At 44.0% G+C, this 18,215-nt stretch overlaps 3 protein-coding genes across 6 annotated transcripts in view; 2 read left to right on the forward strand and 1 right to left on the reverse strand.

Annotated features, from left to right (window-relative positions):
* The window catches only part of LOC119394827 (sulfide:quinone oxidoreductase, mitochondrial-like), a 345,577-nt gene extending 335,632 nt beyond the window's left edge, over positions 1 to 9,945 (forward strand). For all 3 annotated transcript variants that reach the window (XM_049415572.1, XM_049415571.1, XM_049415573.1), the window contains 3 exons: positions 3,569 to 3,636; positions 8,101 to 8,279; positions 9,857 to 9,945. In XM_049415572.1, coding sequence (XP_049271529.1) covers positions 3,569 to 3,636; positions 8,101 to 8,279; positions 9,857 to 9,917 — 308 coding nt within the window. In that variant the 3' untranslated portion in view covers positions 9,918 to 9,945. The remainder of the gene's footprint in view (positions 1 to 3,568; positions 3,637 to 8,100; positions 8,280 to 9,856) is intronic.
* The window catches only part of LOC119393978 (CRISP/Allergen/PR-1), a 329,781-nt gene that overhangs the window by 276,289 nt on the left and 35,277 nt on the right, over positions 1 to 18,215 (forward strand). The window lies entirely within an intron of this gene.
* Positions 1 to 18,215, reverse strand: part of LOC119393983 (ubiquitin-conjugating enzyme E2 Z) — a gene marked incomplete in the record, with an annotated part of 162,269 nt that overhangs the window by 74,194 nt on the left and 69,860 nt on the right.

The raw sequence follows: 18,215 nt of genomic DNA on the forward strand, positions 1-18,215 counted from the left end.
TTCCAGCGTTATCATTGGTGCTTGCGTAAGTTCCATAATAAGCTCAACTGATCGCGTCATACGGACTGTCTTGTCAGAGCTCTCTAAAACAATCGCGAAGGTTCCTATACATTCTGGCTTGGCCTGCGCCGAGTGGTAACACATGTAACAGGTTTTTGTAAGCGAAGCCTGGTCACGTGGAAATAATGAAACAAACGCGAGTGGCAATATGACATACTGAACAATCTTTTAGTAGGCTATGTCGCGCTACAGATATGCAAAACAGCAAAACATGGGCATAACATTGCGGTGAAGCATACTTGCGCGTATAAAAAGTGGAATTTAGAAACAGTTGAAGTGACAATAGCACCTCTTTAATTATTATTATTATTATTATTATTATTATTATTATTATTATTATTATATTATTATTATTATTATTATTATTATTATTATTATTATTATTATACAAGTGCGCTCTCGCCACCTTTGGTGAAAGTGCGCGCGCCGAGATGCATACTTCCAAGCTTTCATAGCTATTCCTTACGGGTCTTCTCTGACTATCCAAGTCCTTGTCTTGCCCACCTTGTGCGCGCCCTTTATTTATGACCGTTACAATGTTTAGTACGTGTACCTCATGATGCTTGCACAGGTGATGTCCCAGGTCGAGTACTTTGTTCAGTATGCGCACTAGCAAGCGTTGTACAGGGCGCACGCAAGTTTAGTAAAACTAGGGCCTAAAGCGTCACATTTACGTCAAAAGAGCATGAAATGTTTTTGAGAACACATCTTAGACGTCTTCGGGGCTCGCACTGTGTCCAGAGAAAGAGAATAAAACATCTATTTCAAGCAAGTTGTGTCTCTAGCGGTTGGACCTCCTAGTCCGGAAGAACATTGGCTCTTGCCGCCGTCCGGTCTCGGTCGACCAGGGCTTGTTGCTGCCCTGGGTCAGAGCTGGACAGGGTCACCTCCCATTCGACTAATGCAGGATTATGTTTGGCTGACATATTGGGATTGTCTTGGCACTCCCAGACCATTTGGAATAAGGTGGCCGTCTGGGGAGAGAATTTGCATTGCTGATTGTACGCCGAAGGATCTATTTTGGACAATATATAAGGATTTGGAAAAGATAATGATTGTAATCGTCTCCACGCGACCTGCGTTGCCTTATCTAATTTAGGATCAGGTGGGGGTAGAGTGCGTCTACTCAGCCTAATGTGTTGCAGGATATCGGTATAGGAAAGGAGAGGCTGGGGGTCGTCCTGGTCAGCGAGATGTTGCGCTGTGGAGGAAGCAGCGGAGGTCCGGTGTAAGAGTTCGCGGGCGGAGACGTGAGCAAGCTCATTGTCTCGAACTCCTGCGTGCCCTGGTACCCATAGCGGCTGTATCCACTGACCCTCTTGACGAGTGGCCGCAGCCTGCTGCAGTATTGAATGCGCTAAACGACCGACTTGACCTCTTGCGAAATTACGATACGCCGCCTGGGAATTCGCGTGGACAAAGGCGGCTTTTGTATTACACATGGCTAAGGCTATACCGGATTCTTCCATGGCTGTAATGTCGATTCCCGGTAGCCGAGACGCAGTCCACGACCTGTCCCCTGTTTACCACGGCTGCCGTGGCGCGGTTGTGCAGGGGTCCGGCGGCATCTACAAAGAAGGCATCTTCACAATCCGAATATTTGTTGTATACTTTGGCTCTGGCAGCTGGCCTGCTTTCGTGGTTGACGGGGTGCATATTACGTGGCAAAGGGCGAATACTGACTTCCTTCTGCCATTCTGGTGGTAGTGACAGTTTATGGGCGACCTGCATTGGCGGATTGGTGCCGACGGCGTCTAGCGTGGCGCGACCAGCACTGTTTCCAGAGATGGCGCGTGCGCGCCTGTGTACATAACCAAAGTAAGCGACGTTTACCGTAGGCTTCGTTATGATCTCGTATAAAGGGAGCCCGCAAGGCGGCCAAGACAAGGGCTTAATTCTCCACAGCTACGTCGCAAACAGCTCTGACGGCCTGTCAATTGCTTATTAGACATTTCAGTTTTTGTACTATGACCGTAGACGGCGCTTTCCTGCGTGTGTAATTAATAAATTCGTACTAAACCCAGTAACTGCACCGTCTTTACACTTTTTTTTTGTGTGTGCATGCTTTGCTGCAATACAAGTCTGCTTCACCACAATACAATCTCTATGCTACACCGCACAGCAACTTGTACTGCGGCGAAGCGTGCTACAGAGAACCAATCACTATGCAACGCATATGAAAGCCTTGCCCAACTGACAATTCGCATATAAAGCTTTCATTATTTTTTCTATATTTCCTTCTCTTGTCTGTAATTGGTTATCTTTATGTTGCAGCTAATATAGGTATTCAGGCTGCGTGCATAGTAAGGAACAGATCTGTTGTCGCACGAATGCAGTGGTTTTTTTTTGTTTTTTTTTTTGTACTTTCTTCAGCCTTTCGAAACTTTATGCCTTATTTCTTGTAGATGAAGGTACGAGAATATGTCGTAATTTCTCATCAAACTATTCTCAAAGTATCTAGATAAAAGCACATGAATGAAACAGACTGTAATCGTCATGAGCCTTGTAATCGTTGCGAGAAAAATTGAGACATTGCATTCGTGTGCCTCGTAATTCTTTTTCACGTTTCTAACACAGTGCGCAGATTTAGATGGAGTGCTCTTCAAAAATGACTCGTCCACACCACAACCGATGCGTGTAACGAGCATTTATCAGCGCATCAAGGCAACAGCACAAGATCGGTTAAGGGGGGGGGGGACACTGCTCTTTAGATGTTCTTCTCATTTCTTGATCGATTTTGATGATACTTGGTGAGTTTATGTATATTTGTGTGCTAATTTCAAATATGCAATTATTTTTCTAGTATAACCAGTAGTTTTTAAAACGCAATATATTTCATGTGCCTTTTGGGGAGGGAGATTTTTTTTAACAAAGAGAGTTACAAAGTAAATCAGCATATCACAATAACCTGCAATCAGAACTGAGTGCAACGAAACAAAAATAGATGTTCTAAGCCCATTAGAACAAAAGTTATGATATGTTGAACATTCGCGAAGGAAATCGCGGCTTGAAATTGACGCACTCGTGAATGTTCAACATATTGTAACTTTTGTTCTAATGGGCTTAGAACATCTATTTTTGTTTCGTTGCACTCAGTTCTGATTACAGGTTATTGTGATATGCTGATTTACTTTGTAACTCTCTTTGTTAAAAAAAATCTTCCTCCCCAAAAGGCACATGAAACATTTTGTAGTTTAGGAACTACTAGTTATACTAGAAAAATAATTGCATATTTGAAATTAGCGCACACATATACATAAACTCACCAAGTATCATCAAAATCGATCAAGAAATGAGAAAAACATTTTAAGAGCAGTGTCCCCCCTCAAAAGTCGGCCTTCGGCATCGTCTACATAGTATTTCATTTTAAGTACAAAAGCAAAATGTCTCGTCTGCCGGGGTAGCAGTGCTTGTAGACGTAAAATAAAACATAGAAAGAGGTATATGATACCCTGTTTTTTTTTTATTTCACCAGAATTAACTTTCCGCTTTCCGGTTTTCTTAACAGCTGGAGAACTCGGCATACTGCGAAAAAACCTCACGAACGTGATGAAAGGCAAGGCACCGACCAAAAAGGTATGTGAGACAATTTTTCAAACGAAAGAGCATGTTTTTTGGTCGTTTTCTTGAAGCAGAACAAAACTTGTCTAGTTTTGTGTTAACGCTGTCCTTAGCTGTCCTTTTCCATTCCACACATTAGCAATGTCTCTATATTGTTTTTTTTTCCCAACCTGCTTACTGCACTATGTCTTTAACGTGCTGCCAATTTCAAGCTGTCTGCTTTATTCTTACTTTTAACTGTCTGCGTCATTTCTGCTATTGTTTTCATACTTATGTTCCACGTGAATTTACTGTTATGTAAAAGCCGATGAGAACAAAAAATTCGGCAGATCCCACGCATTGTTGGAATCGATGTAATGCGAAGCAGCCAGCAAAGAGCTGCATATATCGCCTTGTTTGTCTTTGAGCCAAATGAAATCATTCATTTGGCTCAAAATCGGCATGTAAATCGGCATGTAAATCATGACATACATAACCTGCATGTCATGATTTCCATGTTACCACCTCTCATTTGCGTTCGTAATGCAGTCGCGTCGCGCAATACCAATTTTGGTGTATGTCAAGCAAGCGAAACGGCACGAGTGCGTCATGAGCATGACATGTAAATCATGTCGTGCATGTCATGCATGTCATGATTTTCATGTTACCACGTCTCATTTACCTTCGTCATACAGTCGCTTCGCGCAATACCAATTTTGGTTACATCAAGCTAGCGAAGCGGCCGCGAATGCATCATGAGCGTGGCAATTAAATCATGACATACATGACATGCATGTCATGGTTTTCATCTTACCAACTGTTATTCATGTTCTTCATACAGACACATCGCGTAATACCAATTTTGGTGTATATCAGTCTAGCGAAACGGCCGCGAGTGCGTCATGAGCGTGGCATGTAAATTATGTCGTGCATGACACGCGTGTCATAATTTTCATGTTACCACGTGTCAGTTATGTTCGTCATACAGAAATGTCTCGTCATACCATTTTTCATATGTATCCCTTCACTTAAACGGCCGCGAGCGCCCCGAGACAAAGTCATGTAAATCATGCTGCACATGACATGCGCGTCATGATTTGCGTGTTAGAACCCGTCATTATGTTCGTCATAAACTCTTGTCACGCCGTACCAATTTTGGTATATATGAAATTAACGGAACGGCCGCAAGAGCCCAAAGGCCGTGAATGTAAATCATGCTGTCCATGACATGCGTGTCATGATTTTCACGATATGACCTGTCATTTATGTTCGTGATAAGCCCATGTTATGACACACCAATTTTGGTGTAAATCCGATTAACGGAACGGCCAGGGAGCCCAAAGGCCGTGGAATGTAAATCGTGCTGTTGATGACATGCGTGTCATGATTTTCATGAGATGACCTGTCATTTATGTTCGTAATAAGGCCATGTTATGACACACCAATTTTGGTGTAAATCCGATTAACGGAACGGCCAGGGAGCCCAAAGGCCGTGGAATGTAAATCGTGCTGTTGATGACATGCGTGTCATGATTTTCATGAGATGACCTGTCATTTATGTTCGTAATAAGGCCATGTTATGACACACCAATTTTGGTATAAATCCGATTAACGGAACGGCCAGGGAACCCTAAGGCCGTGGAATGTAAATCACGCTGTTCAAGACATGCGTGTCATGATTTTCATGAGATGACCTGTCATTTATGTTCGTAATAAGGCCATGTTATGACACACCAATTTTGGTGTAAATCCGATTAACGGAACGGCCAGGGAGCCCAAAGGCCGTGGAATGTAAATCGTGCTGTTCATGACATGCGTGTCATGATTTGCATGAGATGACCTGTCATTTATGTTCGTGATAAGCCCATGTTATGACACACCAATTTTGGTGTAAATCCGATTAACGGAACGGCCAGGGAGCCCAAAGGCCGTGGAATGTAAATCGTGCTGTTCATGACATGCGTGTCATGATTTTCATGAGATGACCTGTCATTTATGTTCGTAATAAGGCCATGTTATGACACACCAATTTTGGTATAAATCCGATTAACGGAACGGCCAGGGAGCCCTAAGGCCGTGGAATGTAAATCACGCTGTTCATGACATGCGTCTCATGATTTTCATGATATGACCTGTCATTTATGTTCGTAATAAGGCCATGTTATGACACACCAATTTTGGTATACATCCGATTAACGAAATGGCCAGGAGAGCACAAAGTCGTAGGCGGCTAGATAGATAGATAGATACGCTCAAAGTCGCAGAAGTTCGCTAAGAAATGCTTCGCATTTAATGTATAATACGGGCGCACATGGAGTATACGATAACAAAAATTCTGCTTACTACTAAGTAGAACAGCGAAATTGAGTTTTCATTATAATAACGTGAATTATTATCAGTCATCTTAAATATCTTAGAAAAGGCATTCGAGAAACATTCTTATATTAAATGGTCAGTTTTTCTCACGAGCGTCTCAACGAGCCGTTTTACGTTATTTTCCATAGGCACTGAATTTAATAGTCATAGCTATTGGGGTTACCCGTCGCGCGGGTCTAGTGGTTGAGGTGCTTGACTGCTGACCCGAAGGTCGCGGCGGCCGCATTTTGATGGAGGGAAAAGAGGAGAGGCCCGTGTGCTTATATTTAGGTTTTCGAACCCCAGGTGGTCAAAATTTCCGGAGCCCTCCATTACAGCGTCTCTCATAATCATATTGTGCTATTGGGACGTAAAACGCAACAATTATTATTAGCGATTGGAGGTACTGCCTGTATCGTGTTTCGATACTTATTCGCTGTGTTTTATGCGGAACTGCTTTACTATGTTACTTAGATATAGTTATTTTCCTTGTTCAGGCTTTCCTAAACTCTTTTACTGTTACTAATCACCAGGTAATCGGAGCTATAGGTGGAAATAGTGGGAACAGCGGCAGTATCCTGCGGTGCTTTGTGCAACTGTACAATACGTCGGACACGTTTCCGGGCTGCACATGTCCCTTGGTGACGTGGACCTGTCCAGTGATTCGTTAGTACGAAAACCGCAATACGTTTACAGGCAAGTTAGAACTCCACAGCGGTATTTGCACCATCGTGCGGAGGCTTCTTATTGAAGCATTCTTGTGACTAGATGGCAATTCCGCTAGCTGGTCGGCAAGCATAGCGGCGACTCCATCAATTACAAAAGCGACAAACAAAAACCGCTATCAGCGATGTGTGCAAAGAGCTGTCATGTTAAGCAGCTAAAGCAACGCCATTAAGTTGTTTCGGAATGATACTTTGAGCAAGCAAGAAGTACAAACCTTTTGAGATACTAACAGATATTTCGTTCAAATGACGCAAAAGTGGTTACAATAAATTTTCAATCCAACACTTTTGTCCATAGGCTTTTAGGGCTACATTATATATTTATATAATAACAAATTTGCGAATGTATCGAGGTATCTTAAAATGTATCGTATCGGATACAATCATTGTTGTAGTATCTTGTATCTGTATCTCAAATACTTCTTGCCTGAGTATCTTGTATCGTATCGCGATGCAATTTCAAGATATCTTTGCCCAGCCCTGATCCCAGCAAACTTTTTTTCTCTCATCTGCCCAACTAACTTCCTGCTTGCCCATCGCGCGCTTTCCTTCTCTTGGAATTCAGTCTGCTACACTTGATGACTAGCGCTTACGTTGCCTTCGTGCTACATGCCCTGCCCATACCCATTTCTTCTAAATTTCGACTAAGATGTTACACAGAAGAAATGAACAGGTCTTCTGGGACTATATCGTCTGTAATAGATAGACACAATATTATTAAGAACTAACAGACAATAATGCCAAGGAAAGTATAGGGGTGTTATTTCTTTAATTAGAATATAAATGTGAAGAAAGTAAAGTGGACGAAAAGGTAACTTGCCGCCCGCAGGGACGGAACCTGCGACCTTCGAATAACGCGTCCGATGCTCTACCACTGAGCTGCGGCGGTGGTCATCCTCTCGTCCACTTTATGGGGTATATATGCGCATTTTAAACCAGGGAGTGTTAGCCAGCGCCGATCGCTGCCATGACGGCGAGGGTGGAACACTTTTTTCTGCCTGTTGGGCGTCACGTAGCACGTGATCTTTTACGAGCTGGCAGCTGACTCAGTGGTAGAGCATCGGACTAGTTACTCGAAGGTCGCAGGTTTGGTCCCTGCCGGCGGCAAGTTATTTCGTCCACTGTACTTTGTTCACATTTATATTCTAATTACTACAAATAACACCCCCTATACTTTCCTTGGCATTATTGTCTGTTAGTTGTTATTAATATTGTGTCGAACAAAGAAAACAAGCCCTTAAAGATCAACTTCTTTATAATAACACCTAATAGATAGGTGTTATTGGAAATCGCTGGTTAGCGGCCGTCGTCCTGAATAAATTGTCAAATTCGGTAAATGAGCCATGATATCATATCATTACGCCATCCGCAATACTTGCCTCCGTTTGTTCATTCGTATTCGTGATTTGTTGCACCGCAGTACAATGGCTACACATCATGTCCGCTGGTGACCAGCTACGACAAGTGCATCCTAGCTGAATTCGACTCCAAAGCGGAACCGCTTGAAACGTTCCCGTTCAACCAGGCTAAGGAGCGCACCAGCATGTTCTACATGAAGAGGGACATGCTGCCCTTCATATACTGGAACCTGTTCTTGCGGTAAGCGAACTTCTATAGACCCACGTTGCCACGCGCGCTTAATCCTTTATTTAATATGTGATCGTGTTTCTCCTGCATAAACTGTTGCCACCGCCCGTCTCAGGCCACGTCGCAATGTTTAGAAACTTGTTTTAGACTATTCTGTTAAGATTACACGCAGGACACAAGTAACCGAGTTTATTCTAGAGCTAACGCGAGCACCAGCGAAAACGCTGGAAGGTTTGTTAGGGCATGTATAAAATCCGATGCATTAAGCCAGTGTTTCTCAGCTATGAATATTTGGGGGGGGCCTTTGTGGACCGGTGGAAGCGATGAGGGTCCACTTACAGTGAGAGAAAAAAGAAGGGGGGGGGGGCTAACTTAACACGACACGCAGCGTGAAACAGCTGCCTTTTGTTTCTCCCTGGTAAAGAATAGTCAAACTAAAGTGCTATACCTCCATTAGATCTGAACAGCTTGTTAATAAGTTGTGCGGTCTGCAGCCACATTCAACCTGTTTCTAGCTATGTTTGCTCTTCAAATATGCAAGCCTAGAGAAAGTATGCTCGCGTGCATATGGAATAAAAAAACTGCAAGAAAAGCTTTACAAGCATATCATGGGGAAGGGGAAACATAAGTCAGCTCCGCCGCAATTTAAAAATGTTAAGCGGTGAAGCATAACAAAAATCAGAAGGGGCCGCTGTCACGGGACGTACTCTGCCTCCAAAAAACGCATTTTTTTTTTCGGGGATGGGTTTCACGAATCACCGAAAATGGCTTCGCGGACCCCCTTCTGAGAACCATTGCGTTACACAGACGAGCAGATTGGTCGTCGCCCGACGTCCGTGCTCGTCGCTATCATTGCACAGCAAGTATTGCTTGTGCTTTCTTTTACTGGGCACAAGTTCGCCCATAAAGTGTTTTATCTTTACCAGCTGCGTTTGCTATCTTCACCGTCAAAGCCACGTGGCAATGGTTAAGCTCGCGACTCAGCTTTCGTGACCATTGCAGAAGCTCAGAAATTAGCGACTGAGTTTAGCGTAGAAGACGTGATTTAACTTTGGACATATGTCATCTGTTTAATTCATGTGGTTTATAAATGCATAACTATGATAGAAGCCGCCGAGTTATTATAAAAGCCTCCTGCAAGCAAGCTAAGAAAACGAGTAAAGTGCGTTCGGGGCCAGTTGGTACGAGACTTAAACTGAGTTAAAACTGCGCAGAGGACGGAACACAAATAGAAGACAAGACGAACGCAGACCAACAACTGAGCTGCTGTTAGTGTGCATTCGTCTCGTTTACTTCTACGCGTGTTCCATCCTCCAAACACACAAGGAGCGCTGTCGAAAACATACGACGACTGTTTTCATAGAGGGTGGGGGAGGGCGGACACTGCGTATTGTGAGAGCTTTTAGGAGTGTTTTTTTTTTCTGATTTTCCTTCTCTTTTTCTTTGTTTAATTTTCTGGTGGTGTTGTGGTGCCTCCCTCTATCATATTTTATTCTTAGCACAGGGTAGCCAGCTGGTCTAAGAGCTGACTAAGCACCGATTGCTTCTTCTGTTTCCGAATAACATGTGGCCTTCTATTTCTATTGCAGGGGCTACTGGGAAGGTCCCGGAATATTCCGAAAAGCGATGCGCTTGGGATTCTCGAAATGAAGCGTCAATTTTTGTTTCCTTGTTTTAAGCGTGTCGCTAAAGAACCGCGTACGTTATCCGAATATTTGCCTCAAGCAGTGGCACACTCTTAAGATTCTGGCTGTTGCGCAAGGGTGCAGCGTATTTATATTATAGCAAGCGTTTGTGTATATAGTATCATGTCTTCCATGAACTGTGCTATGAAACTAAGTCATATGAGCTCTTCATCCCACATAGTTTCATAGCTTGCTATATTTTTCACTTGTGTAAAAATATATTTTGTTTGTAGTTCCACAGACATATAACTTGTTTTCTTTTGTGTTCATGGAATAAAATGAAAGTCGCTGTTTAAGAGTATTGTATGTGTTCACTGATCAGCCTTCGAGAGCGTATAGCAGTTCTGTTCTGCCTGCGCAGTTAGTGCACACCTGTTTATTCAAATGAGACCGATGTGTATCAACATGAAACGCAGTAGCGTTTTATGCTGATATGCTGGACATATTGAACTGGCCAAAAGCCATCGAACGTGACTGTCAATTTCAGTTCCAGCGCTAGTCTTCTTAGAGAGTAATAGCCTGGCGGGTTTGCGAACTAGCGCGCCCAGCGGTCGAGCGGAGAGGCGAACTGCACATGCGCGGTACGCTGCAAAAGCGGGCGTCTTTACGGAGCGAGCCGCTAGCCAGCTGATATGGTCTCCTCAGCGAAGCATGCGCAGCAGACGAGCGTGCGAGCGTTTTCTCAGACGGCAGCCCTCAACACAAGCGGCGGCGGCATGTGGTCGGCGGCACCTCCAATAAATCTAATAAAATCTAGTAAAAATGCCTTTTGCAATATTCTTTTCGCAGTAACTTCAATTTTTTACGGCAGGTGACGAAGCAAAGCCTCTGCTCGATCGACAGTAACTTCAACCTTGTTCAACAGGTGGCCCAGCCATGCGCTCCGCTGTAAGGTCCCTGTATTACTCCGCTGAAACAAGCGGGACGTCGCTCAGCTATCATTCGTCCTTTCGTGCTGCGCACCGCTGCCCTCTCCGCTATCCCGCTCGCACCGCTGGCTCGCAAACCCGCTTAGCGCTTTATACAGGTGCGATGGAAAGAAACGCGAAGAAGGAGCGGCTCGTTGTGCTCCGCTAGAGTCGTCCTTGAATGCATCATTGATGACTGTAGTATCTTTTTATTACCATCCAGGTTACAACAACTTGAAAAGAAATGCGAACAGCGGAGCGCGTAGATACCGCACTGTTACGCATTTCTTTGCGTCCCGATAGCACATTTTCATGCCATCATTGAACCAGGAAACATTTGGATGCGTCAGAAGACCCACCAAGTAACAATCTTGTTGCCAAAAAAAGGTAAATGATCTCGCGACACAATATACCTTGCTGTGTATGTAATATCCGAAAATCGGTAACACTCACTCACTCACTCACTCACTCACTCACTCACTCACTCACTCACTCACTCACTCACTCACTCACTCACTCACTCACTCACTCACTCACTCACTCACTCACTCACTCACTCACTCACTCACTCACTCACTCACTCACTCACTCACTCACTCTCCGAGTACTCCGGCAATCAGTCGACCGCGCTTGACGCAAAAGTGTTTGCTGTGAGAAGGTTACCCTCTGAAGTGTGCTAAGCTTCTTACTACATACCGTAAGACAATTGTACAACTTGCCACCTCTTATTTACAATTCTGCCTTCCATAGTATACAGCGTCACTCTGGCAAGGGCTCCCAGTTTTGTATGGTCGGAGCATTTTAATGACGTTTCTCACAGCTTACGGCAGACACTTCACTGTATAGGGAATAGACAGTAATACCTGGAGGATGCCTTAGCTTCGCCTTCAAAGCAAGAACGCGTAATCGGGTCCCGTTCGCTCGCCTCCTCATTCGCAAGCAAGGCTTCGCTGCTTGGCGGACACACCAACCATGAAGCGAGGAAGGGAAGATCTGCGCGCGCAAATTTGGCAGTTTTAAAATCTCATAGAATGCATACCTATTGCAAGTACAGCTGCGAAGTGCGCACTATAGTTCATCAGTTTGCGAATTAGCGAAGTACCCACTACGCATCTGTAAGGCAATACGCGCACCTATATACGCAGCTGCACACTTTCATGATGCTATTGCTGATTATAACCGTTAATTATGCCCGAGCGCTTTGGAATAACTACCAACAGCGCCGTCTATAAAGGGAGACCCAGTCCCCTTCTAAATTTCCCAGCAGAGGTATTTTGAGGGAGGCATAAAAAGTCGAGATTCGGTGAGAAATGGGGTCGCTCTGGGTCTGGACGGTCTGGACGTTGCGGGAGCGTTTTCACTTCTACGAGGGCCCGATAGATGGCGGCGCACTCACGAGCTCAGCTCGGTAGTGGCGTTCAAGCATCTCGGAGGGAGGAAAGCAAAACCGCTCGCAATAAGTAATGTAGACGAGGAAGAATTGTTAGGAAACAGAAAGCGTTCCCAGCCTCCTCCTCAGCTGCCGCCTCTCCAGACCAGCTGATCTCCGGGTGGCCTTGTGGAGCGGCCGCGCGTGTTTTGAGGTGGCTCTTCGCTTGTCCGGACCCATCGTGTTTATTATTAAGGCGAAAGCCTTAGACGCCGCATCAAACGTGAAAATTGACCATTGGCGTCGGCGGCATCCACACTATAGTGATGCAAAACATCATCATCATCACGTGATGCCGTCGCAATACGACTCGCAAAAATTTGTAACGTTGCCATGACTTCACATAACATGACGTCCCATGATGACGTCATCGCATTACATCGGCGTTTTTTCAGGGGTGGGCCGATCACGGAGGCAGTGCAAAATCAGGTGAAGTGCAGAAAGCTTGCAATGCCTCCTATTACAAAGACAGTGCAAAACAACATTAGCTGCAGAAGGCTTTCGGGGGTGGATTAATACATCGAATGATAATAAAAAGTCCAGGCAAATGCACAAGGCATCCTGCGAGTTTTTAAATGCGAAGCATTTCTTAGCGAACTTCTTCGACTTTGAGCGTATCTATCTATCTATCTATCTATCTATCTATCTATCTATCTATCTATCTATCTATCTATCTATCTATCTATCTATCTATCTATCTATCTATCTATCTATCTATCTATCTATCTATCTAGCCGCCTACGACTTTGTGCTCTCCTGGCCGTTTCGTTAATCGGATGTATACCAAAACTGGTATGGGATAACATGATCGTATTACGAACATAAATGACAAGTCATAACATGAAAATCATGACGTGCATGAACAGCATGATTTACATTTCACGGCCTTGGGGCTCTTGCGGTCGTTCCGTTAATTTAATAAATACCAAAACTGGTATGGCGTGACAGGAGTTCATGACGAACATAATGACAGGTCCTAACGTGCACATATGGCACGCATGTCATCTGCAGCATGATTTACATGACATGATCGCGGGCCGCTCGCGGCCGTTTAAATGAATGGATATATACGACAACTGTTATATACGAATGGATGTATACGACAACACGTGGTAACATGAAAATTATGACAAGCATGTCATGTACGAGATGATTTACATGCCACGCTCAAGGTGCACTCGCGGCCGATTCGCTAGATTGATATACACCAAAATTGGTATTGCGCAATGTTACTGTATGAAGAACATGAACAACAGGTGGTAACATGAAAACCATGATATGGATGTCATCTATGTCATGATATACATGCCACGCGCATGGTGAATTCGCGGCCGTTTCGCTTGCTTGATATACACCAAAATTGGTATTGCGTGACCCGACTGTATGAAGATCGTCAATGAGAGGTGGTAACATGAAAATCATGACATGCAAGTCATGTACGACATGATTTGCTCATGGTGCGCTCGCGGCCGTTTCGCTAGATTGATATACACCAAAATTAGCATTGCGCGCTGTTACTGCATGAAGAACATAGCTGTTGGTAACATGAAAACCATGACATACATGTCATGTATGGCACGCTTTCCATGCCACGCTCATGGTGCATTCGCGGCCGTTTCGCTAGCTTGATCAGGGTTGCCAATGGTGGCTACTTTTCGCCAAATTGGCGTATTTGAGAGGCCCGTGGCGACCTAAAATTATGAATGGCGACATGGCGAATTGTTGGCAATTTTCGGCTTAGGCGTCCACTGAGTTATGCATCCTAAGCTCAGTGTCTTCCCAACGATTGAGCGGCAACATTCTCTGTATTTTTCTTGGGTTTAGACCCACCAGTAGTATGTGCATGTTACGCGTCATTCGGTATGTCCGTCCTGTAACTCGTGTGTATCTCCTCAATTCATCTAGATGCAGGAGGTACTGGAAAGTCCCCCAGCGACATTCTAGCAAAATGTAAGTCAGCGGACTGCCTTGCAAATCGCGAGGGGGCAGTGTTTGACTATAAGTTTATGGCTTTAGGTGTTTTAAGCTTCTCTAAAGTTTCGCTTCTGAAGGGGCTAGACGGCGGGTTGGCCGCCTGTTCCGACCATGTCTTCCGCCAAAGCCCCAACTGTTCTGAATAGCTTGGTGACTTATTCACTGTTGCAGTACCCCCAATTCAGCTCGTAAAGACTGTTTTGGAATAGCGAAGAGAGGCGGATACGCGGCTATTCGTGCAATAAAAAAATATTTATTGAGGCATTTTCCACTGTTCTCGGTGAGCATGTGCAATGAAAACAATTGATATGTAACGTTTTACACTGTCTACCTGATCATTAATAACGCATCAGATTGCCGCGGGTAGATATAGGTGACTATAAGAAAGGGTTAGTGGCGTCCGGTATCATATTAGTTCACACTGAAAAGGTGTAAGACTCACTAATGATCGGTTCCTGTAAGAATTCTGTCGTGTTACCTTCAATAAACCTTTTAATACTTTTAATTCATATAAGGGTGCGCAAAGCTGTCTACAAACAACGCTTTCACGGTTTTCGCCCAAGGTTTACCACACTTTTACCTTTGAAACGAAGGGATGGAAGGATATCATGAGCGTTTCATTAATCCACCCTTGCGCCACCACGCACATCTTGCGGCTAGTCGGCGAAGTAGCACTATGAGCTCCCATGGTGAAGCGGGCGAAACGACTGGCATTGAGAAACGTCAACATAATTTCAGGGTCTTGGATGGTACTGTATTCTACGGGACTATACGTGAGTGGAAACTTTTATTACTAGGTATGCCGCACATATCGAGAATGGCGACTTCTTTGGCGAGATTTGTAAAAAATGGCGACTTTTGGCGACTTTTTGCTCTTCGTTTGGCGACATTTATTCGAAAGTCAGTGGCAACCCTGAGCTTGATATACACCAAAATTGGTATTGCGCGACGCGACTGTATGACGAAAGCAATGAGAGATGGTAACATGAAAATCATGACATGCCAGTAATGTACGACATGAACTGCTCATGGCGCGCTCGCGCCCGTTTCGCTAGATTGATATGCACAAAAATTGGTATTGCGCGATGTTACTGTATGGAGAACATGAATAACAGTTGGTAACATGCAAACCATGTTATGTATGTCATGTATGGTATGATTTACATGACACTGTCATGGTGCGCTTCCGGCCGTTTTTTAACTGGATATATACCAAAATTGGTATGGCATGACACGAGTGCGTGATGAACATAAACGACAGGTCATGCATTGTACATACCAGAATATACGTCTCATTAGCATGGCATATACCAGATTGTGGATGCATGCGTGCATGGCAAACATGCGATATATGGTGAACTAGATGGCATGGCATGAGTGATTTCATTTGGCTCAAAGTCAAACAAGGCGATGTATGCAGCTCTTTGCTGGCTGCTTCGCATTACATCGATTCCCACAATGCGTGGGATCTGCCGGATTTTTGTTCCATCGCGATTTTTCGCTCACTCCTCCGCCGCCGACGCCGACACTGGAATATTCTCGACACGTGCTCAATAACGCTGTCGCGTTGTTAAAATAGAATACATTGGGATCATTGGAATACATTGGCAGGCAGACTTTTAGCATCTGATCAACAATAACCAATAACAATATAACTCTATGTATTATAGCGTAAACGAAATACTAACGCTATCTATCTCCATGCATTATATTTCCACAACAGATAAGTGAGCAAAATGATTAATTATCTCATTGCTCTACAGTGTCATGGGTGCTTCTCTTCTCGGTGCATACATTATCTTAGCGATTTTGCCGCTTAGACAGGAGGTAGATGAGGAGAGTTGCTGCAGGCGAGCACTTCTATGATTTTATGCCCGTTATCAGCCTTTGCACTGTAGGCGCGTCATAAGTATACATGAAATTGAGAAGAAAATTAGGAAGTTTGAGTTTGCTTGTAATTGAATGATTACCTAGCCGTAGCGCTATACAAACGCGTCAAAATGGGACGCTTAGTGTTGCTATAAAATGTTAAAAAAGTTTCCCTGGGTCTCTGTATAGAAAAACTTTTGATTCTATTCTTACGTTCATAACAACGATCTTTTTTAGAGCGCAGCTCTCAGGCGCCCATTCCTGCATTAAGCGGCGTCGCTGTCGGCGTCGGTGGCGTAACCGAGCGAACGGGTATGTGCCCCGGCAATTGGGCAAGCCCCACTACAGTAGGTGCGAGTATCAAACGGAAAGGAATACGTGAAAGTGAAAGAGAAAGAGAGAGAGAAATAGAAAATAGAGAGAATGAAGCAGAGAGAGTGTTAGAAAGCAATAGAAAGGAAGAACAAGAGAAAAATAGAGAGGAATAAAGACATAAAAATATAGAGAGACAGAGAAAAGCATAGAAAGAGATAGAAAAAAACAGACATGAAAAAGAGATAAAAAAACCAAAGAGCAAAACAGAAAGAAAGAAAAAAAGAGATAGAAAGAAGCAGGAAGAGAGAAAGAGAGATAGAAAAATACCGATAAAGTCATGGAAAGAGGAAGAAGGAAGCAAACAAGAAAAAGAGATAGAAAAAACAGAGAGCAAGACAAATACAAATAACTAGAGAAATACAAAGAAACAAAGAAAGAAAGAGAAAGAAGCAGAGATTGAAAGAAAGAAAGGGAATAAACGCGGACGAAAGAGAGCGATCACGAGCCACTGGCCTCTAACCTCGCTTTCTTCCTCCGTCACACGCGCTGCCCCTCGGTCGGAGCTCGTGCGCATACAGGGCTGGCACGTGCACTGCGGCTAGCTTCGCGTGTCGTAACGGGACTGTCGGTGTTTCGCTTGCTTCGCGACGCCTGCAATGCATAGAGTGGTGTGCGTAGCACTTGAGGGCTGGCAGTTTCTGTGGCAATATGTAACGAATGTTACATTGTGACAACTGCGAAAAGCCGAAACTTCAAACACAATTGGCATTGCCCCAACATGAAGCTGCCCTCAGAATTCACATATGGCAGTATGGCAATCGTCGGCGTATTTTTTTAATGCGAAGCATTTCTTAGCGAACCTTTGGCACTTTGAGCGTTTCTATCTATCTATCTATCTATCTATCTATCTATCTATCTATCTATCTATCTATCTATCTATCTATCTATCTATCTATCTATCTATCTATCTATCTATCTATCTATCTATCTATCTATCTATCTATCTATCTATCTATCTAGCCGCTTACGTCAGGGTGCTCTCATGACCACCTCCTTAACTTGGTTTAGACCAAAATTGGCATGGGAGGGTAAAAGGATTTGACGAATATGAATGTCGGGTCACGACATGAATAACATGGAAATCCTGTCACGTGCGTCTCAAACCCTTTCCTCCAGACACATGTGGCACATAAACGTTTACCACGGGCCGCGGTGTACGGGAATGGCCACAGGTGACTGACAGTTCATATCTACCCAGTAACGGCGAGAACTGACATTGGTAACTAAATGCAAGAGCGTTAAGAAAAACCGACATCAGCAGCGTTGACCCGATGAATGGAACAAATAAAAATTAGAATCCCAGCAGGAATCGAACCCAAGCATTCTGCGTGGCAATCAGGTATTCTACCACATTACCACGCTATGTCTATAAGCTGGTTTGGAACAACAGCCTATGCAGGCGTAATGTCGGCGCAACGTCAATTGTGGTTGTGGTGATGGCTATCTAATTTTATAAGAAAGCAATAAACACTACATATGTGCTCCTACGATACAGGCGTCATATCAGATTAACGTATGTGGTTCCAGTGTTGCCTCCGCTTTTATAGCAGTCTAATAAACGTTGCACTTGTATTCCTATGATTCATCAAGCTATACTGAAGCATTGCTCGGCCCCGGAGAAATACATTAACGAAAGTTACGTATGATATTCACATGATTGCACCATAAAGTGCAAATAGTTTCGATAATACTGACGTGTGTACTCTAA

This window comes from Rhipicephalus sanguineus, chromosome 5, assembly GCF_013339695.2.
Source record: "Rhipicephalus sanguineus isolate Rsan-2018 chromosome 5, BIME_Rsan_1.4, whole genome shotgun sequence".
Lineage (NCBI taxonomy): Eukaryota > Metazoa > Arthropoda > Arachnida > Ixodida > Ixodidae > Rhipicephalus > Rhipicephalus sanguineus.